Source organism: Lolium perenne, chromosome 4 (assembly GCF_019359855.2).
Source record: "Lolium perenne isolate Kyuss_39 chromosome 4, Kyuss_2.0, whole genome shotgun sequence".
NCBI classification, from domain to species: Eukaryota; Viridiplantae; Streptophyta; class Magnoliopsida; order Poales; family Poaceae; genus Lolium; species Lolium perenne.
In genome coordinates, this window is record NC_067247.2 from 333,073,852 (window position 1) to 333,101,401 (window position 27,550).

General features: G+C 47.1%; 2 protein-coding genes across 2 annotated transcripts; one reads left to right on the forward strand and one right to left on the reverse strand.

The window, feature by feature from the left end:
- The first annotated feature begins 849 nt into the window (after nt 1–849).
- LOC127296498 (ninja-family protein MODD) lies at nt 850–8,645 on the forward strand. The gene is made up of 4 exons (XM_051326595.2): nt 850–1,047; nt 1,137–1,851; nt 6,957–7,331; nt 8,007–8,645. Exons 2-4 carry the CDS (start codon nt 1,230–1,232, stop codon nt 8,456–8,458), a joined length of 1,449 nt encoding a protein of 482 aa, XP_051182555.1. The 5' UTR covers nt 850–1,047; nt 1,137–1,229; the 3' UTR covers nt 8,459–8,645.
- A 2,932-nt stretch (nt 8,646–11,577) lies between these two features.
- On the reverse strand, nt 11,578–15,008 carry LOC127296499 (replication protein A 70 kDa DNA-binding subunit B). The gene is made up of 12 exons (XM_051326600.2): nt 14,718–15,008; nt 14,366–14,512; nt 14,104–14,277; nt 13,830–14,007; nt 13,455–13,722; nt 13,254–13,356; nt 13,035–13,159; nt 12,867–12,945; nt 12,641–12,785; nt 12,381–12,541; nt 12,166–12,286; nt 11,578–12,070 (listed from the first exon to the last, which is right to left on the reverse strand). Exons 1-12 carry the CDS (start codon nt 14,858–14,860, stop codon nt 11,876–11,878), a joined length of 1,839 nt encoding a protein of 612 aa, XP_051182560.1. The 5' UTR covers nt 14,861–15,008; the 3' UTR covers nt 11,578–11,875.
- Nucleotides 15,009–27,550: the final 12,542 nt, after the last annotated feature.

Below are 27,550 nucleotides of genomic sequence, written 5' to 3' on the forward strand. Positions count from 1 at the left end.
AATTACATCGTCAAGGTAAATGTGAGCATTAAGCCACCAAATAGGCGGTCACAAAAGGTTCTTATAGTAAGCTGTGATTTTAAGCCCGGCTCTAAAACATTTTCGAATTGCAATGCCATGGTAAATATGTTTTCGAGTCGAATCAACGAAACAAGGCGGGCCCCAAATGAGTAATAATTCGCACCGGTCTATTATTATCAACAAAATCGATATCATCGCCACCAAAGGAAGGCAATGGCCATGATCTCAGCAACATAGACGTCTCTCGTGGCTTTCATCGCACTCACTTACCTTCAAAGATGCGAGCAACGCCACCGCGAACAAGGCGGCGATAAAGAAGTAAACCACATAGGGGGGCGGTGGCGGTGGACCAGGGTTTCCCCTGAGTCGCCCGCGAGGGGGCAACGGGTGAGGATGAGTACTTTCAAAAGGGAAGATTGTACAATATTTTCTCCAAATTTAGATTCTACCAGTCTGACCGATTTAGCAACATCATATTTATCTGCGCCAATTAATTTTGATAGATTAGCTCAAATATAAATATACGTGTAATTCTAATTAACCGCATTAAAAATAGCCCAAACAAACGCGAAACAAAAAAAGAACAGTAATCCTTCGAACCGGATCTACCCCGAATAGGCGGACACGGTTTTTTCCCCACGAGTTGGGTGGTCGGTCCGCACAGGTCAACCGGAACGGACACGTTGCCGCCGCGCGGCCGTGGCTCCACGTACTCCTCCGCCGCGAGCCCCGCCACGCGTCCCCGCTGTCGCGCCACGTGTGGCGCCGGCGGCCGCTCCCGTGCCCGCGATTCCCAAGATACCCCTCACGCCTCACGCCCCCAAAGCAAAAGGCCAGAGCGGAGCGGCGAGCCCCCAAAGGAGCAAAATTATTTTTGTTGCGCAGAAGCAAGCGTCTCTCTCCTCTCCGTTCAGCGAGGCTTGTCCACCACCGCAGGGCCGCGGCGAGCACAGCACAGCACTGCACACCGAGCGCGCGTCAATGGCGTCCCCCTCCCTCCTCGGCCGGCTTCCCCTCGCAATCCTCGTAAGTCCCGCTCGTCCGCTACCTCCTCCGTGCTGTCCTCTCCTCGTTGCCTGAGTTGTTGGCTCACCCGTGGTTACCTCCCGCACCAGGCTATTCTTCTCTGACGCGCGCGCGCGTGGGAGATTTTCCTCTTGGCGGTTCTGCGCGGCGGCGGCGGGCGTTGGAGCTTGGAGGGCTGTTCGATGGACCTGCTGCGCGGCATCGACGGGGGAGGAGACGAGCAAGAGCCGAGGCCGCAGCGCTTCGATTTGGAGACGGAGGCGGAGGAGGTGGAGCTTAGCCTCGGGCTGTCGCTCGGCGGCCGGTTCGGGCCGGACAGGACCCGGCTCCCGAGGTCCTCGTCGGTCGCCTGCATCCTGGCGCCGGAGGAGGCGCCGCCCGCTGCGCTCCCCAGGACCAGCTCCCTGCCGACCATGGCGGATGCGGACGCGGACGCGGGGGGTAAGCTGGGCACGGGTGGCTCGAACGTTGCCCGCGCGGACGGCGCCGAGGTGGAGCCCTCCGCAAACCTTCAGGGGAGCGCCGTCGCGGTGGAGCACTCGGCGACCCTGCAGGGGAGCGCCGTCGCGGTGGAGCCTGCGGCCACCCTGCAGGGGAGCGCCGTCGAGGTGGTGCCCACGGCGACGCAGCAGATGAGCGCCGTCGAGGTGGAGCCCTCGGCCACCCAGCAGGTAAGCGCCGTCGCGGTGGAGCCCACGGCGACCCAGCAGGGGAGCGCCGTCGCGGTGGGGCCGGCGGCGAAGCTGCCGGCGACCGGGAGCCCGTCCACGGGCTCGTCGGACGGCGAAGGGAAAGGACATGAAGGTGCGTTGTCTCGTCCGGCTTATTTCCATGTGGCTGCACGCTATATTTAGTCCTTTGCCAAGCAAATGTCAATCAATTCCCATACACGGAAATTCCAAATTGTTAATCTGCATTACATGAGTACTGTAGTTAGGTGTAACGAACATGAAAATCGGTCCGTTGTTTATTTGTTCGTACTGTACTACTCCTACGTAAGAATGGTTTAGATCTGTGAGAGTGTGGAGGTGCAGCGCACATGAAAGTGGAGCTGGGGCTTGCCATTTGCCAATCGAGCCTGGCAGGTGAATAAAGTAGAGTATACGTCCGGAGCAGGGCACCCCTGTTGTTCTATAGCAGCTAGGTGGATTTGGCAAGCTATGGACATGTGTCGTCATCGGTGTTTCCTCGTTAGCAACGGAGGATTGTCGTGCACCTCGCGTGGCTTGCTTTTTACTCTATTGGAAACTTGTAGACAATGAATGGAGTTGGCCTGTTTACAACTGTTTGTGTGCCGGGGTCTACTAGAGCACGCATTGCACGGGGAAGCAAGGTGGGGGTAGTGTGTGAGCCAGCTGCCTGGACGGCCCATCTCTAGCCTTAATTACTAGGGCAGTTTCTAACTCACTACTAGTTACCTTATGTAAATTTAGCATGTCTATGTGATGTAAGGATGGAGCTTACTTGCTACTCCATATGGTATCACCAGAAGTTACAAGATGAAAGGAATAAGGTATGTTGGTTATTCTCTAAGAAATAAATCAATGTTGCCTTTCCAAGTTTGTGAATATTAAAGAGCAATAGCTCGAATAGGGGGGGACAATGTAGTGCCGGCTAAAACTGCCGAGCATCACACCGTGGCGGTTGAAGTCATCTACAGTTGTTGGGCTCACTGCCCTTGAGACGGGTACTCTGCGGTGACGCACATGAGGATGGAGCACCGGTGACACGTCATCCTTCGCACACCATTGCTGGAAGTAAGCAGGGATATGATGTGTGGTCGTTTGGCATCCAGCTTCACATTACATTACTTCAACAAGAAGCCCGATGTCTACCTCGTCGAGGGGAGGACTAATTGAGCATCATATGCTGGCCTAGCCCCGATACTCGTCATTCAGTGCGAAGGCTAGGCTCTAGCTTACATTGTTTGATGTACAGTTGTTCGGCTTCGCTGCCCTTGAGACGGATACTCCGCGGTGACGCATATGAGGTTGGAGCACTGGCGACACTGATCCTCCGCACACCATTGTTGGAATTTAGCAGGGACGTGTAGCATTGTCGTTTCGATTCGAAGTTCAGAAGAATCATGTGACTAATTCATGGGAATTATGTGACTAATTCATGTGTCATTACTTTGACGATAGACCCGGTTGTCTACATTGTCACAAGTTGAACATCATCGGGCGGCCTAGTCCCTAGACTCACCATCATTGAGTGCAAAGGCTAGGCTCTAGCTTACCTTGTTTGATGATGGCACCAAAGTTTAGTCATCACAGGACTGTGATCTGTATAGTCGAAGAACGTCAAGGATCAAGTCATCCGGTCTAGCCTTGACACTCAACATTTCGTTGTACCATGTGATGCCTATGTTCTTCCTTACCTTGTTAACTAGTTTGACATTTTGACGGATGCACTACCGAATTCAGTGCTCGACTTGGCGTGAGATTTCTTCACATGGCAAACAACACTCTGAGTCACACGGATTTTAATGTTAAACTTGGAGATCGAAGTTGGACACACGCTAAGGTCTATATCATTGAGGAATATGATGGCAACGTTGGAACACTAGGCCTCGCACTTGTCGTGTCGTTGAATCTTGCTAAGCACATGACGTGTACCTATCCTAACATTTAACCTAACACCATACGGTTCCGGTCCATGATTCGGCGTGATATTTACGTTGAATCCGACATGGATTCAAGGTGTTGTACTCGCCAACTGAACTTGGAAATGTGTGAAGATCTATCGTAGAGGATCAAGTCGAATGACAATGTCCATCCTAGTCCATATGCAAGCCATTCTGGTGTACTCCCGCCACTCATGTGTGCTTGGTTACCTAGTTCAAATTTAACTCACAAAGTGGTATTGGATTTGGCAATCGAATTTGGACTCTCCTCAAGATCAATATCATCGACGAACAAATTGAACACCGTTTGTACCCTACGACACCCCTGTGCTCACTTATGTTGATGATGTGGTGTGGATGTGGTGCCTTTTTTGGCATGATAATGTTGACTTGATAAATAACACTTCAATTCGGCGCGGATTTGAGGTGTCATATGGGTCAACAAAAATTGGGCCATCTCAAGGTCTATATTGCCAAGAAACTAACCGAACACCATCGACCATCGGTCTACCTTGCGACACTTATGTGCTTGCCTACCTAGTGCAACATTTACTTGGACATGGTATCCGATTTTAGCCTAATTTGGCATAATAAGGTCTATCGTTGAGGAACAAGTCAAAAGCCACCGGCCATCTTGGTCCGATGCTTGCCGGACAATTTTTCTCTACCTTGCGACACCTATGTGTCCGCTAATTTAATTGTTGGTCAAACATGGCATCAAATTTTGTGCCTGATTTGGCATTATGTTTGTTGCAAAATCACACCGTGACACCGAGATTTGTTATGAGGATTGGCAAACTCGTCCACAACGATGTCCGACCCTGCTCCAATATCTCCTTCTCTTTTGCTTTCGATGCAAATCATTGCATCCATGATCGGCGACAAGCGAAATTAACGGGATGATAACATATGCCTCTAATCATCAATACCCACCACCTCCTTTAACCTCATGTTGATACCACCGATTACACAATTTTCGCGCCGTCTTCGCCCCACATGTCATGGGCCTACTACACAAGTGTCTCGACTCTCGACCCAACCGGTTAGGCCCAATCGGGGAGCAACACAAGCTTGAGCCGTCTCCCCCCGAAAAAACTACCTCGATAGGAGGGGATACCCTCGCCTTGTAAGTTGTGTCATGCTTCCCCAACAAACAATGTGGGTCTAATCCCAACAAATCTTCCCCTCACACGTCAGTGACAAATGCCTCTCATCAATACCCACCACCTCCATTAACCTCATTTTGATATCATTGATGACACAATCTCCGCGGCGTCGTAGACCCACATGCCGTGGGCCTACTACACAAACATCTCGACCCAACCAATTAGGCCCAATCGGAGAGCAACACAAGCTTGATCTGTCTCCCCAAAAAACTACCTCGATAGGAGGGGATACCCTCGCCTTGTAAGTTGTGTTGTGCTTCCCCCACAAACGATGTGGTTCTAATCCCAACAAATCTTCCCCTCACACGTCAACACTGGTATGATGCAAATCACTGTGCGACAGCGACGAATGCCTCTCAATATCCTCCACCTCCATTAGCCTCATTGATGCCTGATTACGCAATCTTCGCAGTGTCTTTGAACCACATATCATGGGCCACTACACAAGCATCTCGACACCCGACCAGGACGTCTTGTGAGCCCTTTTCCCCAAAAGACTACCTCGATAGGATGGAGACACCCTCGCCTTGTAAGTCGTACTATGCTTACCCCCACAATCAATATGCAACTAATCCCAACAAATCTTTGCTTCACACGTCAACACGGCCCGCTAACACCGGCCCACAAACCATGGCCAACCAACCACATGTCCGCATGTGAGTCCACCGAGATAGGTATCCCGGCACATGGGCTATTGGGCGTTGACGCCTCCCCCCGTACATGCCCCTCTCAAGTTGTCATGCCCCGGGGATGTAGGCTTTGGCTCAGCCGCCTCGTGTCGTTATGATCTTGCATGGCATAACATTTTTTTAACACAGCAAATGGTATAATTTACTAAACAATGTTTTTAACACAGCAAACGACACTGTCAAATATGGATTTATTTTTTTGAAACAACCAACATGGATTTATAAGTGGTGGACTAGGCAATCGAAGTTGGGCAAGGATGCCGAGCAATGGAAGTGAGTGCTGAGTGGTGCGGTTGTACCTTGATTTGTCTTGTGCACCAAGGGTTCTATTATTTACCCCAAGTCAGTATCAGTTTCTTGTGCCCAATTTGGCATGATAATCTCTTGATATGGCAAATAACGATGGAAGCTGCACACACTCGAGAGTGTCAAAGTAGGATTTGTGTCCTACCAACACTAGAAATGTCTGTTGTTTAAAGGTGACACCATTGTTTTGCACACCATGGAATAACGTCAAAACTATTCATTAGGTAAGAGATAAAATTGCACGCGATTGGTTGCCAAACAGCAGTGAACAAACAGCAACACCCTCCTTTTCCGGCAACCAGATCCAGATCCCCAAACACGCGTCGTGCATATTTTCCCTTCTGTTTCTTGGCCATTTATACTAATGTCAAAAAAAATCAGAAATTGGAAACTTCCATTGCCCCCCAGCCTCTGCATCAATAGATGCATATAGTCTTGTGTTTAAAAGAAGGCCTAAGCTGAAAGAGTGTGGCAGGCCACACATAGAACAAACAAGCCCAATCCAAAGTGTGATAGACCACACATAACGTAAATACTCAGCCTACTTAAAAATAATAGCCACACAACACATCATGCATTCATCTTTAACCTAACTCATCATTTTGCCTTAGATTAGTTAATTATTTTTAAACGGGTCAATTGGGGCGAGTCTCTTGAGAAAATCACCAAGTATGTGGTTATTTCTCAAAACTTTTGTTCCCTGTGATACAAGTAAAATGAGAACCAACCAACCACATCATTATTACAGATCTTACGTTATTTATAGTAAAAAAGGTCTCAAGTACTTTTACTAGTAAATTTTTATTAGGCGTGTCCTGGTTTCTTGTTGTTCTTCATAGTTACTGATGGAAGCATTCCAATGCCGTGTACTGGAACTGTAGTCTATCTCCCCGTCTATTCATTAATAGATGTCAATTACATGTAGGTCTAGCCAGGAACATCAGTAAGTATTGCATCAAATAACCAGCACTACTATTTTTCTAAAGGAAGAGAGCATAAGATTGTGAAATGTTCCCGAACAAATGTTGGTTTAACCCATCAGCTGGTCATATATAATTTATTATATTTAAGTAGCATGCATTCAGTTCTAGAATGGCCTGTTGAAATACTTTCATTGTTCAGGGAATACTGCAGACGTCCTTCCAAGGACAAGTTCTCTCCCTGCTGGCATTGAGGATGAATGGAGGAAGAGAAAGGAAGCCCAAACTCTGAAAAGGCTTGAGGTGAAGAGGAAGAGGATCGAGCGAAGGAACTCCTCCAACGTTTCTGCAGAGGCAGTTGGACATATACTAGAAGAGATGAATGCAACTGCAAGCGCTGACAGAGTAGAAAGTTCTGATGATCCTTCTATGAGGAATAAGCAGACAGAAGGAAATGAAAGCCATAGCAAAGTCAGGCGTCGCTCGAGTGGGCTTCCTCCAACATATCAGGCTACGGTTGCATCACAAGGTAGCTGCTTGCCAGGGAAGCTGAAAAGGCATAATTCAGCTATGAAAGGTACAATATTATGCTGATATATTGTATTATTATGTTACACTAAGTAGCTGAATTTCCTGTAGCAACTCGCAAGCATGATGGCATGATGGCATGATTTGACAGTAGAACATTCCTACTTTGATGTTCAGTTTATTATGTTCATCTTTCAAACGTTATCCTAGTTTAGCCGTGTAGTTGTCTGGAGTCTTGAAGATACTTGGCTTCGCCGTCTGAACTACCAAGTTAACCAACATACACCCAATAAATTAAGTTGTGACCTGGATTCATCTTGCCCTTTGGACTAAAGCCCTGCAGTAACAGTATCTGTCATGTTGAATTTGTCCTTGCAAAAAATAAAGATTTAACGCTAATTTGACTGGTATGTTACTACTTCAAACATCATGCTAATTTAGCCGTGTAGTTATCTTGGGTCTTGAAGGTACTTGTCTTCGCGTCTGAACTACCAAGTTGAACTACTGCTGGTTATCTAAGTTGTTCTATGCATGCAAAAATATCAATATTTATGCTTCACTACCACTACTACTGGTATGTCTGAATTGTTCTATACATGCGATTGTTCGGAGCAGTTGGTTCTTATTCCATTATTCTTACCTTCATCAGATTTGCTTCTGTTTCTCCCTAAGCTCTTTTTTTTTGTGAATGCTCCCTAAGGTATGTTGAACACTGATCTTACAGGAACTCCTAGCGCTGAAGAGCAGAGCCTGTCACCAGCTGTTCTTCCCTCCTCTGAGGGTACAAAAGGCATTCTCCCGGCCCAGAGTGCAAACAACACCGTCATGGCAACCCCTTCGTCTTCAGCATTGGCAGTGAGAGCAGCAGCACTTGGTTCTAGGGGAGAACATCAACCTGCTTCCGGAAGACTTGCAGCAAGAGCCAGGAGCATGGGAGACGTGGAGAGGGTGATGATGCAGGAGATGCCGTGCGTGTGCACCAAGGGACTCCCCAACGGCAGGAAGATTGAAGGCTTCCTGTACAAGTACAGGAGAGCTGAAGAGGTAAGGATCGTGTGTGTGTGCCATGGAAGCTTCCTGACTCCGGCAGAATTTGTGAAGCATGCTGGTGGCGGCGAAGTCGCCAACCCGCTGAGGCACATCGTCGTCAACCCCGTTGCCCATTCGTTATCTTAGACTTCGTTATCTTAGACCGCTGCATGTGGATCGCGCAAGTGTTCTGTGTGTAGCTTCAGCCTTAAGCTTAGCTTCAAACCGAATCTCATCGTTTATGTTACAGACTTACAATACAGTGTGTTATCTTAAAAAACATAGTGGGAATGGCTCCTAAGGACAACTAAATAGTAACATGACAAATTGATCATTGTTGGGCGGTTCTGGTCAGTTCTTTTTATTTGCACTTCTTTTATTTTGCAAGGCGAGAGTCTGCAAAAAGTTCAGAAAAGGAGAATCTTGTCAACCCTGCCACTGCCAGAGCCAAATCTATGATGAACCGTCCATCACGGATGCTGGTGTTAGTTGTTGAAGGCTTCTTACAGTTGTTGAAGGCTTCGTACAGCTCACAGGCTACCAGTCACAATTGCTGGAAAACCTGTTTCATCTTGAATCAGAGGGGGAGCCGCGTCCAGCTTATCATGTACCTGACGCAGCCACAAGTCAGGGGATATCTTAGTTGAATCTTTGAATATCTTTCCATAGCACATTGTTAGTCTGCCTTGGATCCTAATAGGGTGTAATTTCTTGTGCCTGAACCTTAGAGACTTCCATTTATTTAATCAAGCCATGCTTGCAAAACAGGGGTGGCAACTGATGACTAAACCTGGTTCTTTATGTGCTAGAGTAATGAGAGGAAAATACTTTCATAATTCAGATTTTCTAGATGCGAGAAAGAAGAGAAACTCGTTACATGTTTGGAGAGCAATTCTTCATGGAAGAGTAACTCTGAATAAAGGATTGATTAAACGAGTTGGAGACGGGTCTTCGATCTGTACCTTTGATGATCCATGGATACCGGCTAACATAAATTTTCGGCCAATGTGTAAGCCGCAAGAGGCAAAAATTACAATGGTTGATGAGCTGATTGACAGAGGAAAAATTGGAGGTGAACTTTATAGAGATGGATAGGCGTGCTATCCGTCAAATTCCGCTTGGTAGATTTGCTGAGGACGAATGGGCATGGTCACATGAGAAAAATGGAATTTTCTCAGTTCGGTCCGCATACTGTTTGATTTCAAGAAGTCAAGGGGCCTTCCAATCCTCAGGGTAAGGAAAGGATCATAATGCTTGTTGGAAAAATCTGTGGAGATTGCCAGTTCCACGAAAGTGCAATGCTTTTGGTGGCGAGTCATGAAGCGATTTATTCCTGTTAGGGGAATACTCAAAAATAGACACATGGAGCAACTCGCCTTTTGTGAAGCTTGTAGAGAACATGAATAAACTATTCAGCATGCCCTCTTTGATTATACATGGGTGAAAATATTCTGGTCTGAACTTAGAAGTATGACAGGCATCAAAATTTTGTTACTACACCCAAGATCATGGGCGATGGACCTAATTGATGGTAGTGGTTTGTCGGAAGAGCACACCAGCTTGATCTTATGTGGATGTTGGGCTTCCTAGAAGGAGCGAAATGCCCGAAAGCATGGAGAGGGGGGAGGGGGGCGATCGGTTACAGATTTGGTCAGGTGGGTGATGTAAACCACGATCGACTTGGCTCGAGTTGGTAGTGGGTATCTGAAGAGACCCTAAAGAAAAAAGATCGCTGAAAGGCACCCGATGAAGGAGTGATCAAAATCAACACAGATGCTAGTTTCATTGAAGCTACAATGTCTGGGGCACTGGTTTGAGTGTTCGTGACCATGGGGGCAGTCTGATTAGAGGACAAGCTATCTCGTGTGGGGATGGTGCTAGTGCTCTTATTATGGAGGCAAGAGTATTCTTGATGGTGCAAGACTAGCCATGGAGAGAAACTATAACCGGTTAATTATTGAGAGTGATTCTGAGCTAGCTGTCAATTTCTGTAATAGGATTGATCCAGATGGATCGAAAATTATGTCCATATGTCAAGAGATTAGGAAGATTAGGGAGTCTTTTCTAGTTTTAGCATTTTTCAGTTGGCCATGATGCAAATATAGCTGCTCACTTATGTGCTAAGCAAGCTAGTGTTGATAGGTGGAGATGTCTGTGGATCAAAGATAACCCAAATTTTCTCATAAATACTCTTACGAGTGATTGTACTGCTATCAGTAATCAATAAAGCTCTCTGAATTCAAAAAAAAAACTGTATGTTGCAAAACATGTGCACAAAAGTCACAGAATACAACTATACATTATAATACTTCTTCAGTATTTATTTTACCGAGAAACTATTCTTTTGAGGGTTACCAAGTAACTTAGTAATTGAAGCTCAAGCCTTTTTTTCCATGCGACTCGAAGAGATTGATTTCCATTATAAACGATAAGGGAAAAGGAGGGCCAAGATCCAAGTGCAACAACAAACACACGCAAAGGAAACACCACCTACTGCTAGTGTTCTGAGGAAATAGTCTGGCACATATTTACAACACACTGGGAACTTGACCAGGCAAACACCATAATTCGCAGAAGACATGAACAAGCATGATGAGACAGCATCCCCTTCGTAACGAACTTCTTCAGTACCCAAAGCAGATGACCAAAGAAAGCTAACTTCTTCAGCTCCCAAAGCAGATGACCAAAGCCAGCTATCAGTCTGTTAGCGATCCACCATCATGCTGATTACCATCTAGACGTGGAACACCTGACGTTGATGAAGCAGAGCGAAGAGTGTCCGTTGCTGCATCAATGATGATATTGGCGCGTGCGGAGAACAGTTTGATGTGCAGATTATTCAAACCTACCCAGTAGTTCATAACACAAATGAGTAAAAGATAACACCAGCAAGCAAACTTATGAGCTTGCCCTCAAAACATGCTCTGTTTCAAAGTTTCCAGATCGCCCAGCATATAGCAGCAATGCTAGCAATCTGAACATTTCAATAGACAGGGAAGAATTGTGGAAACCACCAGAAAATTGGGAAAAAATCCAAGGCCTGTTTGGAGCACCAATGGCTTGCCCTACACAGCTCTAGACAAATTTAGCAATGGGACTGTCAAAAAACAGGTGATGAACAGATTCATTCTCGTCACAGATGGATGGATGGATTCAAAGCAGTAGTAGAATAATATTTTCCATAGGGCTCCATTTTTTTCATGCAAAGCCATGAGGAACAACACTTGCTTCAAAAACATAATAGACATACAGCAAAATGGCATCAGTTAGAACTGGATGCGGCACTGATTTCTGTTCATATCATTTGCACAAGGAACATGACAGACCAAGCAGAACAGAAACAGCTAAGTGGATAACCCTGTTTTCTTCAGAATAAAACATCTACACATAACAGAAGATGGGGAAAATCCGATAAGTTACTACAGCTACATCTCAGGAGCAGTATGGCAAGAAGACATTCCAGGAGCAGTACAGTTTAAGAAACTTGGGCCAAAACATGGCGTCATCTAGCAGGCGGTGAGCTTGGCAATCTCGTTCAGGAGACCAGGTGTACTGTTGCAACTTCTAGCAGGCAGTGAGCTTGGAGATCTCCTCAAGCTGGTACTTTGCTTCAGCAGCAAAGTCAACCGGCGACTCACTCCTCACAGTGATCCTCTGCCTCTTCTCACCCATGTACTCGTTCTGTGCCACGCTCACGCGGAAGAGGTGGGGAACCCAGGTAGCCTCTTTCAGCTTGAGCTGGAACCTGTCATCACCCTCCTGCAAACAGAATTGGCAGTCTTAGGCACATGATTACAAAGAGAAACATGCTGCATTCTGAATTGAATCTCTGAATTTTAAAGAAGACTCGGTACCTCTTTCCTGATCCGATCAAGCTCATCAGCACTGCAGCCGATGATCCTCTCTGCTTGGTCATTGAAGAGAGAAAGCCAGGCCTCACCAGTGGGATCAGAGACCTTGATGACCATGATGTACCTGAAGAGCAGCAATGAACCGACACTTAGCTATGGCTTTGCATGAACAAATAAACAGTAGCATGTATGGTGTACTGAAACAAATTAAGACCTACCTCAGTGCGCACTCATCATAGTTCTTCTGGCAACCTTCGCACCAGTAGCCTGATCCAATTTGTTCAGTCACCTTCTTGTTGCAGGTGTTACAGGCACGGTACCACATGGTCTGGTCAGGCTTGATGTGGCTTATATGGGCATGCAGGCTGAAGAAAACAGGCTGCAAAACAAATCAGGTCAGCTTACTTAGGAAAACTGCAAGTTCAAGACACTGAATTACTCAGATTCACAAGAATTTTGCACTGTTTTAAGATCTTACCTTGCCCTGACCCAAATCAGGATCACTTGTGATGTGAGACAGGAAAACTCTGTCAGAGTACAATGATCTAGAGCTACCAGGACTAGATGCACCCATGCCTGCACCAACTGATGTCATGGAAGTGCCCTTGCCTTCAGACTCATACCTGTTTGACAGAATACAGTCATTATCATGACAAATAGTCTATGGTAAATAAAAAACAAGTAGCTTAGTAACAGGGCATTACCAGGCTTTAAGCTTTTCTGCCTCAGGCAACTCAGGGTTAATTACAAGAGTACTCTTGCCCACAGTGGAGACAGATACACCTGGTAAACAAATGGAGCAACACGTTAGTATCAAATAAAACCTCATTGCTATCCAGCAAAGGCTGATTGGATAGGCATCAAGAGCATACCTTGAAAGTCAGATACTTTCAGGCTCTTTACTGCAATGATAGGTGCAGAGTCAACCATGTCCAAGAGCTCTTCACCAACAGTGGTGGCAAGATCATTCCAAAGAGTAACAGTAACAGTTTTGTTCCTACAATCAAATTAACTGTGAATCAGCACATACGCTACATTTTAAGCTATCAACATCACAATTTAAGTCATCAGTGAGTTAAGTTTCTGCTTACGAGTCATCTGCAACAACAATGTCACGCTTTGGGATGGACTCATTGTCAATCTTTCTTCTGATACTCAGAGTAGGTGACACGCTCTGAAGAACGCCAATGATATCTACAGATAAACATGGAACGGAGAGTAATATCAGTCAGACTGCATACAACAAGGTACTACTAAAATTTATTCACTGAATTCAATCAGTTCTGCCTCACCTACTAGCTCCCTGCCACCAACATATGGCCCTAGCATATCAATCTTGACAAAGTTGTATTGCACTGGTGGAATGAAAGTTTCCCCCTCAGCCTCTTCAACAACAGCACTCTCATTAAGGGTCATCTCGTAGTCATTCTGGACTGTCTTGAACTGCTTGTTGGCAATTCGGAGTGATCCTTTGGAGATGTAGTAGACCTTCCCCAGCTCAAACACTGGATAGAACTTTTTTGCAGCCTCATTGAACATTGTAGCCTGGATCTGGGTGCCCTGTACACAAATCCAGCAATGTTAGCTTCCAAAAAAACCATTCTTGAAAAGCTCTGTTCAGATAATCAACACACCAAAGAATTTGACATCGCTACAACAGAACTTACATCCTCGTCAGTGAGCTCTACATTGAAGACGTGGCCTTCCCCACGGGCATTCCTGTAAGATCTCAGGTTGCCTTTGCTGGTGACCCGAACCTTGATGACCCAGTTACCCTGGTAGGGGTTCAGAGAGAGCAACGGATGCACCCGTCTGGTCATGGCCAAGCGCGCTGCAGGGGCAGCACTGCACACACAGAAAGGGGAACAGTGAGTAGCAATTCTTCACAGCAACATCAGAAAAGCAAAACAGCTGGGTAAAGAGACTGCAAGGGGAGCTTACTTTCCACGCTGCTCGCTAACAATCTGGGAGGCGGATTTCACGTCCTGCCTCGGCTTCAACACAATCGAGGCAGGCTTAGACAGAACCGCGGGCTCCTCTTCTACCTTGACCTCGCACTTGATCTCGGCATCTAACGCCGGGGACACGACCTCACACTTGGTGATGATCAAGATCCTGGAGTACAGCATGCGTAGACAATATTCCGTCAAAGGATGATACAGATCTGCAGAAATGGCAGGAAGTTGGCGGAAGGTTTACTTACTTGTCCTGCTTGTTAGGGACGTCGTTGCAGGCGTAGTTGAGGATGCGAAGGAGGCCGAGGTTCTGGAGTCTGCCGGAGTGGACCTCGGAGGCGAAGTGGGTGGAGAGAATCGCCTTGATCTTGTCCTTCCCGTCGCTCGCCATGAAACTGCAAGGGAACAACGACAACAGCCCATTAGACTCGCAGACCAAGAAGAGGAATCGGCGCGGAGAAGAACAGATCTGGCTATTACGGGAGCGAAATCTCAGAGATCCGGACGGGTGGCAAGACTAAACGAACTATTCGAGGTGCACAAACAATCTGCTGCTACGATGAATTGCTTGGATGGGGACTGGGAGCGATGGTTGCTCACCTGAAGCGGGAGCCGATGGGCTTGAGGTCGACGACCTGCACGACGGTCTCCCGCACGTCGTCGGGCGTGGCCGGCGCCGGGTTGGCTATGACGTAGGCCACGGCGCCCGGTGTCACCGGCATAGCGGCGGCGGCGGCGTCCATGAGTCTCGTCTCCGATGGGATTCTTGTGTCTTCCGGAAGAAGATTTCGCTTGCGTGGGTGGCAGTGGCGGCGGAAATGTTTTGGAGATTTGAAGAGGGGATGAGATCTGCGCGCTGGTTATAAGGTGCTTTTGGGGGGGAAATGGCGGGCGGGGGCGGGGTTTGGTTTGTGCGTGAATTGCCGCCGGTTTCTGTGAACGGCGGGAGGCTGCGGCGGCGCGCGGATGGTTTTTGGTTCCGTTTTGGTGACTCTGGCGGGAGAAATTTGGGGGGCAATTTTCGCGCCGGAATTGGGAGAGAGAGAAAGAGAGCTGGTCTGGGTGATAACAGTCCTGCCCGCCGTCTCGGCCCAACTGGGTCCTTTGATTGAAGACTTTTCAGCCCAAAATTACAAATTGGTGTGGCAACGTTGGGCGAAATCTCTAACAAAAACGCCCGTATTTTGCGATTTTCGTACGGCGAGTTCTTTTTTTTTAACAGAAAAAGGGGCCTAGAAGGACCCCGATGCATACATCACATAGGTGGCAGGTACAAATCATAGAAAAGCCCAGGCATCACTCGCCCTACAAAACCAAGTATTTGAAGATAGGGCCTTTCAAATTGCAAAAAACACCCTACAAAGAAAACTAAAAAGCAATCAAGGCCACAAGTGTCTCCGCCACCGGTCGCCAGCGTCCTCAAGGCGTCGTCGCCGAGGATCCGGAGCAGTATGCTCGCCAACTCCATTTCCGACGAAGAATCTAAGCCGTTGGTTGCCTTCTGATCATCGGGAACGAACCACTTGGTGAAGAGGAGGCGTCGAGCTCAAGCAGCTGATTCGAAGAAGGCCTCCGCCGTGGAGGTTGACTTTTCGCCGCCTTGCCGGCATAAGATCGCAGAAGCCAAGATGGCTCTTGCGTGGTTGAGCTTGAAGAAGTAGCACCACTCAGGCAACAACCTGCTCCGGCTGCAGGTCGCCCCAGCATCTCCTCCTCTCCCAACACCTCCATGGCGAGAAAGAGAAGGGGGAAGTTGCAAATCGACCCCATCCGATAGGAAAGCTGGACGAACCTGGATCTCGTCGGAGCAAGGAGAAACCTTCTGCTTCCTGGCTCCCCCTCGCCACCAAGGCCGACCGAGAGAAGGGTTGCATCTAGACACACCAATAATCCTCCTTTCTCCTCGCCGACGCGGCCAGCCGGGAGAAAATGCTCTTCTTGGCCTCCAAAGCACCAGCAAAGATCCACCACCAATTTATTCGGGAAGGTGGCCCTGCTTCTCCTCCCGTTGTGCTCCATCCATAGGAGCTCGAGCAGCAGCAGTAACAGCCCTACAAGGCCCTGGATCTCGCGTTGATCCGGGCCACCACCTCCACTACAGGGCATACGCCCAGAACACGGCATAGAGCCGAAAAACAACCAAACCACAAGAAGAAAACCTAACCTATCTACTCTGGCGCGTCACTGCAACCAACTCCGGCCAGCTATTCCGGCGGAGAGGCCTTGGATCGGCCCGGTCTGAGGATTGAGACGACCAGGTACTGTAGCTGGACGAGAGAAAGAAAGGGGGAATGAATGGGTTATTGTGTGCTCCGCATGGCGAGTTCGCGAGCGCTCTGTGCGCATGACTGTTTCCCTCATCCAACATAGTTCCCTGGTTTTTTTCTTCTCTTTTGAAAAAGTTCAAATCCAGAGAATGTTCTAACTTGAAATTTATAAAGTTTTGGAAAGTGTTCAAATTTTAAGGCGCCAAGGCCAGATGGGATGTCGCCAATCTTTTATAAGAATTTCTAGCATATCTTGGGAGAGGAGGTCCATGCCGAGGTTCTTGTGTTCTAAATGGGGGTGAGATGCCTCAAGGGTGGAATAAAACAACTATTGTACTAATCCCAAAAGTGGAGAACCTAGAGAGGCTAACAAAATATAGGATGGTAAGCCTTTGCAATGTCATCTACAGGCTAATCCAAGGTGTTGGCCAATCGCTTGAAAACCTTGTTGTTAGACATTATTTCTCCCACGTGGTTGGCTTTTGTTCATGTGCGTATGATGATGGACAATGTGTTTGTTTAAATAATATTGTACTTTAGACTACTCATAGTGGAAGTAACATAGATAGTAACATTACACAGCCTAATGTATTTTGGTGAGATGGCATGACAATAAATGAAGAAAGGGAATAAGATGGTAACTACCTATATTACATAACATCACACACCCCAAAACAAAATGAGTATACAACTTAATAGATGACACAATACATGAAACAACATCTAAATTACTACCCACTAGTCGTGAAACATGCTAGCCAGGCTACTCTTCCTAGACCTAGGTGGAAGCCACCAGAAGGAGATGTTCGGAAGATTAACACGGACAGATGTTTTGATCCAAATTTGAGAAGTGGTGGTTGGGGTTTTGTAGTCAGAGACTCGAATGGGGAGGCGATGGGAGCTGTTGGTTGTAAACTAACTCATGTTGTTGATGCGTTCCAAGCCAAGGCAGATGCATGCAGCCATGCACTCATTGCAAATATGTTGTAGATCATGGCACCCCGTCCATTCAATTTCGACATGTTCATGGAAAAGGAGAAACTAGCCACTCACGGTAGCAAATTTACCAACTGGGCACTTAACCTGAGGATTCTCCTCAATGCTTCTCAAAGGAGCTATGTGCTTGAAGCGCCGTTAGGTGCCCCGCCCGCTGATGATGCTTCCGATGAGGATAAAATGATTTTCCACACTCATGCCGCAGTAGAGAGTTATGATGCTTCAGAAAAGTTTTTTAGTTGCATGATGGAGGAACACGGCTCCATTAGTGAGCACGTACTCAAAATGTCTGGGTGACATAGGCATCCCAAATGGGCTTGCCGAAGATGGTACCCGGGGTTTACTGGAGGCCCAATACCCGAAGAATAAGAAGATTCGGGAGCCCAAGATCTATTAAGGAAAGATAAAGAGTTGTAATAGGAAGTGTTATTTGTAATCTGGCGGGATGAGTTAGAAACCGTCCCGGACTCTGTAAACTTGTATAGCACGAATCCCTCGGCTCCACCTCCTATATAAAGGGGGAGTCGAGGGACGACGAATCAATCGAATCATGGTCTGCAAACCCTAGTTTTCATAATCGTCGAGTACTTTTCGGCTGAAACCTTCGAGATCTACTTACCCTCTACTTCCAACTAAACCCTAGCCTACAATCCATAGGCATTGACAAGTTGATACCTTGTCAACTGGCGCCGTCTGTGGGAATTAGAGGCGTAAGGAGCTGATCTCGATGGCACGCTCAAGATCTTCGACATCGTCAACCGCAAGCAACACAATGGATCGAGGTAAACAGATCGCTGCTGGTCTTATCGATTTTGTTCCTCACCCACCCTCCCGTTTGGATGCATATGCGTATCTGGCGGAGCCCATGGAGATGACGTTCGGAAGGTTTCACTTTCGCGTCGAGAAGGAAGGATCGTATCGTGTCGAGATTCCGATTTCGTCGGGATCGTCGGTGGTCGATTCCGATTTTTCAAACTATGCATCGTCAACCAAGTCAGGAGAAGAAGAAACCTCGGCGACACGCTACGTCAGCACCAGAGCAAGAGAGAAACTCGCCAAGATCTTCAACGACATGTCGTTTGAGTCATCTGCGGACTCATATATAAGCGATGGCTCAAGCGATGTCGACAGTTACGACTTCATCGACAAATCTCTCACAGTGGGCAAGGTCTTCATCAATCTCAACGATGATGTCACCAAACCCAACATAGATCTGAGTACCAAGTATCATCAGATTTATGCCATTGAAGATCAAGAGGAAACATCTGAGGCTTTCGACAGTTTGGGAAATCCATACGTCGATCCCTCCAATCTGCGACAAGGCCTGGGCAACAAATACGTCGGGCCAGAGCCGCGAGATAGAGTTCAACTTTCACAAGCAGCGTGGGACAGAGCCGCGAGAGCTATGAACGGCACAGAACCAATGGCTACCACAGCCACACCAGAAGAATTGCAAGCATATCAATATAGGCTCGCACGAGCTGCCAGGAATTGGAAAAACAGACGGCTGAGTTGAACAGAGAAAGGAGGCAGCACGCATCCCGGCAGAAGAAGGGCAGATCTAAGTCGACAATCTAGAACTACGGGTGATAGCCACCGGGAGGCGCGGAACAGAGCAAGATCAAGGCTGCAACACATACCCGAAGCAGAAAGAGAGCACTTGGTCCAAAACCTCGACATGTCCTTTATGTCGATAGATACAAGAGGAAACATCATCCCTAAGACACCAGAGGCTGGGTATATGGCGACACATGCTTTTATCCTTGCATCTAAACCACCTCCAGGTGATCCAAGGGAAACAACGTACAATATGGCGGTAGCAGGAGTTGGAGCTATGGGGACGGCGTTTGTATCAACGCCTCCCGAAGGAGCGGCAAGGCAAAATAGTCCACGACCCGCGGCGGCAATAGCGGCGGCACACGAAGGGCCAAGTGGAGCAAGAGACACAAAGAAAGCACAAGCAAGAGTCGATAGAGCGCGGCAAAGCAGAAGGGATCATCGGCAATCTCCGGAGCTGACCGACGAAGATATGTGTGGCTTGCCATGCTTTACGAGGAGAGTCCGAAAAACTCGAGTCCCCTCAGGATTCAAGTTACCCGATAATTTCAAGAAGTTCGACGGCCTTCAAGATCCAGAGGATTGGCTAGTCGACTATCTGGAGACGGTGAAGCTCACAGGAGGAACTAGGGCAACAGCCATGCAAAGCATCCAGGTGCATTTGAGTGGAGCCGCACGATCTTGGATAAAGAAACTCGCTCCAGGATCCATCGACAGCTGGGAAAGTTTCGAGGATGTGTTTGTCAAGAACTTCAGATCCACGTGCAAAAAACCCGCGTCGTTAGAGGAGTTGAGAGCGTGTCGACAAAAGCCAGATGAGCCAATGAGAAAGTACATCCAGAGGTGGAATATCATCAAAAACTCGGCAGAAAATATATCTGACGAGAGAGCAATAGATGCGTTTGTCGCAGGAGTCAGGCGTGGAGATTTTGTCGAGGACTTGGGAAGGACCAATCCAAAGACAGTATCCGCGTTAATGGAGATAGCAAATAAATGGGCAGATGGAGAAGACGCTGTCCACAACAAACGGCACAGGTCGCCAGAGGAGGACCGTGGTCGAAACTATCAACCGAGGCGAAGATATCCTCGGCAGTACCAGAACTATGATGCTCCAGGACAAATTTCGGCAGGTTTTCGGACAAATACAGGAGGAAGCAACAGAGATGATTACCAAAGAAGCAATGAACAGCGAGGTGATAACAGGGATGATTCACGCAACAGGCAAAATAGTGGGCCTAGGTTCCCAAGACCTTTCGTGTCCCCTGAAGAGATGATGAATGGACCGTGCCAGATGCATTTTTTCCTCGACAGCAACGGTAAAAGACAGTCAGGGCACTTGCAGAAAGACTGTCGAAATTTTCAAGCAATGTTGCGGTATGCAGAGAACGCTAATGCGCGGGCAGCACAGAGAAATCCTCGAGAACCCAGAAGCGAGATTCACTTGCCGCCTCCTCCCGCGATTACAGAGGACAATCGGCATCAGCTCAGAATAGCGGCAGCACCTGCACCACCACCTTATGTTGATCCTAACTCCAATGGAGTAGTGTCGATGATTCAGAAGGGAAGGCCGTCCAATAGAGCTCAGAAAGTAATCTCACGACAGGTGTTTATGGCAGAGAAAATGCCTCCACCAACAGTTGAGTACCTTAATTGGTCAGGACAAGATATCGGCTTCACAATAGCAAATCATCCGCAGCAAGTTCCTCGACCAGGGCAGTCAGCACTTATTTTGCCAGCAGTTATCGCGGGATTTGATGTCTCTCGAGTGTTCATAGACGGCGGCAGCAGCTTAAATCTTATGTATGCAGATACATTGAGGAAGATGAACATATCCTTAGCAAACTTGAAACCAACAGACACAAGGTTCCACGGCATCACACCGGAGAAACCAAGTTATCCATTGGGCAAGATCAATCTCGACGTTCAGTTTGGGACCCGAGAAAATTATAGAATCGAGAGGCTCGAGTTTGAAGTCGTGGATTTTCCGTCGCAATATCACGCTCTGTTGGGACGACCAGCATATGCTAGATTCATGGCGGTGCCGCACTACACATACTTGTTGTGGAGGATGCCTGGACCAAAGGGACCAATCACAGTTAAAGGAAGCTTTGCCTTAGCCGATAAGTGCGACAAGGATTTCCACCGGTTGTCAGAAACTTTCGGGATGCAAGCTGAGTACTTGGCGTCAAAAAGCATGACTGATTACGACGTACTGCCAGACGTTGGAAGGCCAAACAAAGAATCAACTTTCAGTACCGAGAAAAATTCAAAAGAGGTGCAGATTCACCCGACAGACCCGAAAAAGACGACATCTATCGCAAATGACATGGATATCGCATAGGAAAGCGCGCTCGTCGAGTTCCTCCGTGAGCACTGGAAAATCTTCGCATGGTGTCCAGCTGACATGCCAGGAGTACCCAGGGAACTTGCCGAGCACCACCTAAACTTGGATCCACTAGCGAGACCAATCAAACAACCTTTGCGGCGTTTTTCGGAACCAAACCGCAAAGCCATGCTGTCAGAAATCAATCGACTACAAGAAGCTGGATTTATCAAAGAGATATTCACAGAAGCCACATGGGTAGCAAATCCTGTGTTGGTGCCGAAGAAAAACACTAAGGTCCTTCGCATGTGCGTCGACTTTACGTGTCTCAATAAACATTGTCCAAAGGATCACTTTCCCCTCCCGAGGATCGATCAAATTATCGACTCCACGGCTGGATGTGAACGTCTTTCCTTCCTGGATGCATATTCTGGTTATAACCAGATCAGATTGAAAGAAGAAGATGAAGTAAAGACCGCGTTTATTACACCTTACGGCGTGTTTTGCTACAGAACAATGCCTTTTGGTCTAAAAAATGCGGGAGCAACATATCAGAGGATGATGCAGAAGTGTTTGGCGACACAGATTGGGAAGAACGTGCAAGTATACATTGATGATGTCGTCATAACATCAAAAAAGGGGGCAACACTGATCGAGGATCTCAAGGAAACCTTCGACAACCTTGATAAGTTCTGCCTCAAACTGAACCCGACGAAGTGTTCTTTCGGCGTCCCAGCAGGAGAACTTCTGGGGTTCCTAGTCTCAGCAAGAGGGATTGAAGCAAATCCCGATAAAATACAAGCTATCGTAACAATGAGGAAGCCAACAAAGTTGAAAGAAATACAACAACTAACTGGGCGAGTCGCTGCTTTGAGCAGATTCGTCGCGAGGTTGGGAGAAAAAGCGCTGCCGTTCTACGCTTTGATAAAACAGGGAGATAAATTCCAGTGGAACGAAGAAGCCGACAGAGCTTTCGAGGATTTGAAGCGCACAATTTCGACACCACCAATTTTGGTGGCGCAAAAAGAAAGGGAACCTCTCCTGCTGTATATCGCAGCCACGCCCCAGGTGGTGAGCACGGTGCTAGTTGTCGAAAGGGAAGAAGAAGGAAAACTCCACGGCGTGCAGAGGCCAGTATACTTCGTTAGCGAAGTTTTATCGCCTTCAAAACAAAGGTATCCTCAGTACCAAAAGATAGCATATGGAGTGTTCACAACAGCACGAAAATTGCGCCACTATTTTTCGGCACACCCGATCATAGTGGTCAATGAAGCTCCTTTGTCAAATATATTGAACAACCCAGAAGCTACGGGTCGTGTCTCCCTTTGGGGAATAGAACTTTCCCCTCGGGACATCACGTATGAAAAAAGAAAAGCAATCAAGTCGCAAGTTCTGCCGGACTTCATCGCAGAGTGGATGGAGTTACAAAACACAGGACCCCCAGACTTATCGAGAACCTGGACAATGAACTTTGATGGGTCCAAGAGACTAGAAGGGGCTGGCGCAGGAGTAGTACTCATATCACCTGAAGGCGACAAGTTAAAGTACATCCTTCGGATGACGTTCCCTAACGCATCTAACAATGAAGCAGAATATGAGGCTCTCATACACGGGATGAAGATGGCGAAAGCCTGCGGTGCAACTCGACTAAAAATCTTTGGCGACTCACAGTTGGTGGCTCAACAAGTTATGAACCAGTGTGACGCAGTCAATGATAGCATGATGGCATACAAGGAGGTGTACAACGAGCTCGAGAAGTTGTTCGATGGATGCGAAGTAAATCATATTAGCAGATTGAGCAACGACGAAGCCGACGTTCTTGCAAACATCGGGTCGCAATGCCTTGCAGTCCCGCCAGGTGTATTCTGGGAAGAGATAACAGAGAGATCCACTAAGTCGACAAAATCAAAAAAGAAGGAGAAGAAACCCTCGGGGGCTACTAAGGAAAAGCAAGAGGACGAAGAAGAAGATCAGGACCTGGTCATGGTGATACAGATACCGTGGATGCAGCCGTACATATCATACATCCTCAGGAAAGAAATACCCGACGATCCAGTTGAGGCAAGGCGAGTAATTCGACGCTCCAAAGCTTTCACGGTGGTCAAGGGAGAATTGTATAAGCGAAGTATTTCAGGCGTCTTGCAAAGGTGCGTCACACCCGAAGAAGGAAGAATAATTCTGAAGGATGTACATGAAGGAATATGTGGCCACCACGCAAGTAGTCGAGCTATTGCGGCCAAGGTCTTTCGAGCAGGATTCTACTGGTTGACAGCAATCGAGGACGCCAAGGAAATAGTAAGAACTTGTGACGCGTGTCAAAGGTTTGCTGCAAAACCTCATTCTCCAGCAGCAGAGCTAGCACCAATACCATTGTCATGGCCCTTTGCTCAATGGGGACTTGATATGGTGGGCAAGTTACACAAATCCTGGCCAGGAGGAAAGGAGTACATGCTAGTAGTTGATAAGTTTACAAAGTGGATAGAAGCGAAGCCGATAAATTCACCAGACGGAGCATCCGCAGTAAAATTCGTAAAAGGCCTCGTCTTCAGATTTGGAGTGCCCCACAGCATCGTCACAGACAACGGCAGTAACTTCACATCCCATGAATTCAAAGATTATTGCGAAGAGGTGGGTATCAAGCTGAACTTTGCGTCAGTTGCACATCCTCAAACCAATGGGCAAGTCGAGAAAGCCAATGGCATCATCTGCAATGGCATCAAGAAGCGCTTGTTAGGACCACTGGAAAAAGCTCGACATACTTGGCCAGAAGAACTACCAAGCGTGTTGTGGAGCATCCGAACAACACCAAACACAGCAACGCAGGAAACTCCGTTTTTCCTGGTTCATGGAGCAGAGGCAGTACTACCAATCGAGATAGAGCACAACTCTCCACGTGTCGCTGAATATGATGAAGAAACGTCGAGAAGAGCGTTAGAAGACGACGTCGACGCACTTGATGAAGCTCGAGACGAAGTATTATCTCGGGTAACCAAATATCAACAGGACTTGAAGAATTACCACAGTCGACGTTTGCGGCCAAGATCTTTTTAGGTGGGAGACCTAGTTCTTCGGCTCACGCAAAAAAGTCATGAAAAACTCGAGTCACCATGGCTTGGCCCTTACATTGTCACGGAAGTAATCGGAGGAGGAGCATACAGGATAAAGGACAAGAAGACAGGGGTGGAGGAGCCAAACCCCTGGAACGTGGCGCAACTTAGGCGGTTCTACGCCTAGAGTCGAAATATAGTCCTTGTAAAACTTCAATGTACTGAAACGCCCGCGAGTTTTCAGACGCACTCTTTTCCTTTTTCGGGGCACCGAGTGGGGCCGGAGAAGGTTTTTAATGAGGCGGGCTCGCGGTGCTGCAATATAATAAAGATAGTGTCAATATATCTTTCTCTTTATCGACATGTTCAAAGTCTTCGTTCCGACGAATTTCAATATAGTTCATCAAAAAAAAAAAAAAAAAAAACCTTGCCTTGGTATTAAAATACCTCGTGAGTCAATAAAAGTACAAAATAGCATTCAATGAAGAAGCTCGGGGGCTCATATTCGCCATAAATATATAAATGCCTTGGTTCAAAACCTCGCAAATATACAAATACAGTAAAGAGTCACCGAAACACTCGGGGGCTGGACAAACATAGAAATATAATGATTGCTTTACAATATAATCATAGTCATGGGTTACAAAGAAGAAATATCTACAAGAGGAAAATAATTAGTCTTGATTCAATATGTCATCAAGAGTAACTCTGTTTTCTTCAGGAGCAGCACCAAGAAAATCGGCATAATGGCCATCGGCAAAAAAGTCGGCGTCCATCCGAAGAAGGTCCTCAATCATTTCTTCGGCTATAGGCGTAACCTTCGTGTTAATCCTGTCAACACCAACTCTTCGACGTTTTACCTTTTGATGAACTTTTGCGACAACTTGGGTAAGGTCAAGATTTGAGTGGCAGATCTGGAGCATGATAAGAGCAAATCTGGCGCCAGCTACCAGTTGAGCTTTGACAAAATCATGGATACTGCGAGCATCCTTGAACCTTTCCATCAATTCAGGAAGAGTTTTTGGTTGGACGTTCCGAGGAAACATGGAGTTGTAAACCATGGACAAGGTCTTGGTACAGAAGTCAAGGAAATCGCGAGTTTGAGAGGTGCGATCTTGAAATCTGACAATTTGGCGAGTCCTCTCTGGGGTAGCCCAAAACAAAGAACCATGGTCCAGGGAAAGATTAACAAGGAGGTTTGTCCTAGCATTTACCCTCTCTTCCTCGGCAGCAGCATCAGTAAAAGCACCTATCAAAGCAACGAAGTGGAAACCTTTAAGAGAGAATAGCATGAAGATGAAAGATATCAGAGGATGAAACAAGCATACCCGACATATCTGCACTGGCTTCATTCATTAATTCGAGCATGAAATTTTCTCGAGTAGTCGCCTTTTCAGCCTCGGAAGCAGCAATTTCCTTAGCAGCCACGGCCTCGCGAGCTTGCTGAAGAGCAACCTTTTCGGCTTCAGATGACTTACGAGATTGCTCCATCATCACAAGTGTTTGCTTCTTCTCATACTGAAGTTGTTGTCGAAGTTCATCCAGTTCTTGCGACAAGGGATCGTCGACAGGTGCAGCATCAGCAAAAGCTCTCCTCGCGCGAGAAGAAGGCGAAACATTGGAAGGAGCGGAAGATGGAGTATAGTTATCAAATATCAACTGAAATTTAAACAAGACAACATCAAACAACAAGCAAAGATAGAGTTTTCATTAATCTCTTGGAATAATTACAAGGGCATTACAGTGGAGCTAAGGAAGTACGTGTCGCCAAAAGACTACTTTGGCGACAAGAGCAAAAGAAACAGAAAGAAAAACAGAGGCATGCAACTAGACCTCCGGCCTTGACGAGCTAGGAGTCGACGATGGCTTAATCCCGAGGTAGGCCAAGATCTTCTTTGTGTTGGGCTTGGCTGCCTTAATCAGCGACTTCCACCTTGATTGCTCTATCTGCTCGGTGTCGCCAACTTTCATCCAGTCAATAGTCTGTCGACTGTCAGCAACCAACGCGACAGTGTTCTCAACGGCAACCTTCATATTTTCTTGGCGCATCTTCAGTCCAAGGTCTTCTGGTGTATTGAACATCTTGGCAAGGTTGAGGAAAGTCGCAGGCTCCTCTTTCTTCGGGAAGAAGTAGGGGAACAATGCCGACAATACTGCGCTAGCATTCGACACACCTTCACGAATCTCGGACCCATGAAGCTCCAGATAGGAAAGTGCGTCAAGGACAGGGTCATCGACAGGATTCGTCAGATCAAAATCCTGGTTTGTTTGGGCTGTCAAGGAAACAAAGCATTAGCGAAAAGACAAGAAACAACGATTCTCATAAAAATAGAAGGGATCAGCAAAATTACTGAAAGTGCGGCGACTCTGAGTTTTCAGGCGCTTGAGGATTCCTTCTTCACGAGAAGCTTGCGCAGCTTTGTGCTCATCTAAGGCAGCTGTAGCATCCTCAAGTTTTTTCTGCAGATCCTCGACACCAGCAGCTTTCGCCTTGGCTTCATCAGCTTCGGCCTTGGATTTGCTAGCAGCGAGTTCGGCTTTCTTGCGAGCCGCCTCACTTTGCTCAAGTTTTCGAGCAAGTGCGTCGGCGCGTTCGTTGGCCTCTGCAAGTTTCTCTGTCGAGATATGGAAAAGAGAGAGAAGAAAGATCAAAAATCGCGACAAGCAACAGGAGTAAAAAATCAAGGAAAAACAGCAAGTATAAAAGTCGTTACCTTCGGCTCTATTAGCATATTCACGGTACCCAATAAATTGGGAACCGATGCGGAGAAGATCCTTGATCATAGGCTGTTCAAGGTGAACACAGCAAGAGAAACATCGGCATGAAAAAAAGAAAAGGTGTGAAAAAAAAAGGAAAATATAGATGTCGACAAGCTTACATCATCTAAGAGCAGAGTCGATGAACTGCCCAACTGAGGGGCAGGTTCAACAATCTTTTCAACCCTTGTCCTTTTTGGTGAAGGAGCAAGGGGGCTTGATGGTGGAGTAGCGGTGACGACGTTTTGTTGAGGAGGCGAGGTTTCTTCTCCTTCAACTAGCGTGTCTGAGGCAAGTATAGTACGTGACGTGCTTGTCCGAGGAGCCACGTCAGTAGTTGGTCCTTCTTCCTCGTCATCACTATTGATCAAAAAATCGGCAGCATAAAAAGCAAGACAAGATAAATATTTCGAGTACAAAAATAGGGAGAAATAAAGACGACTTACGAGCTGACGAGGGATTCAACATAAGGATCGTAAGCTGCCT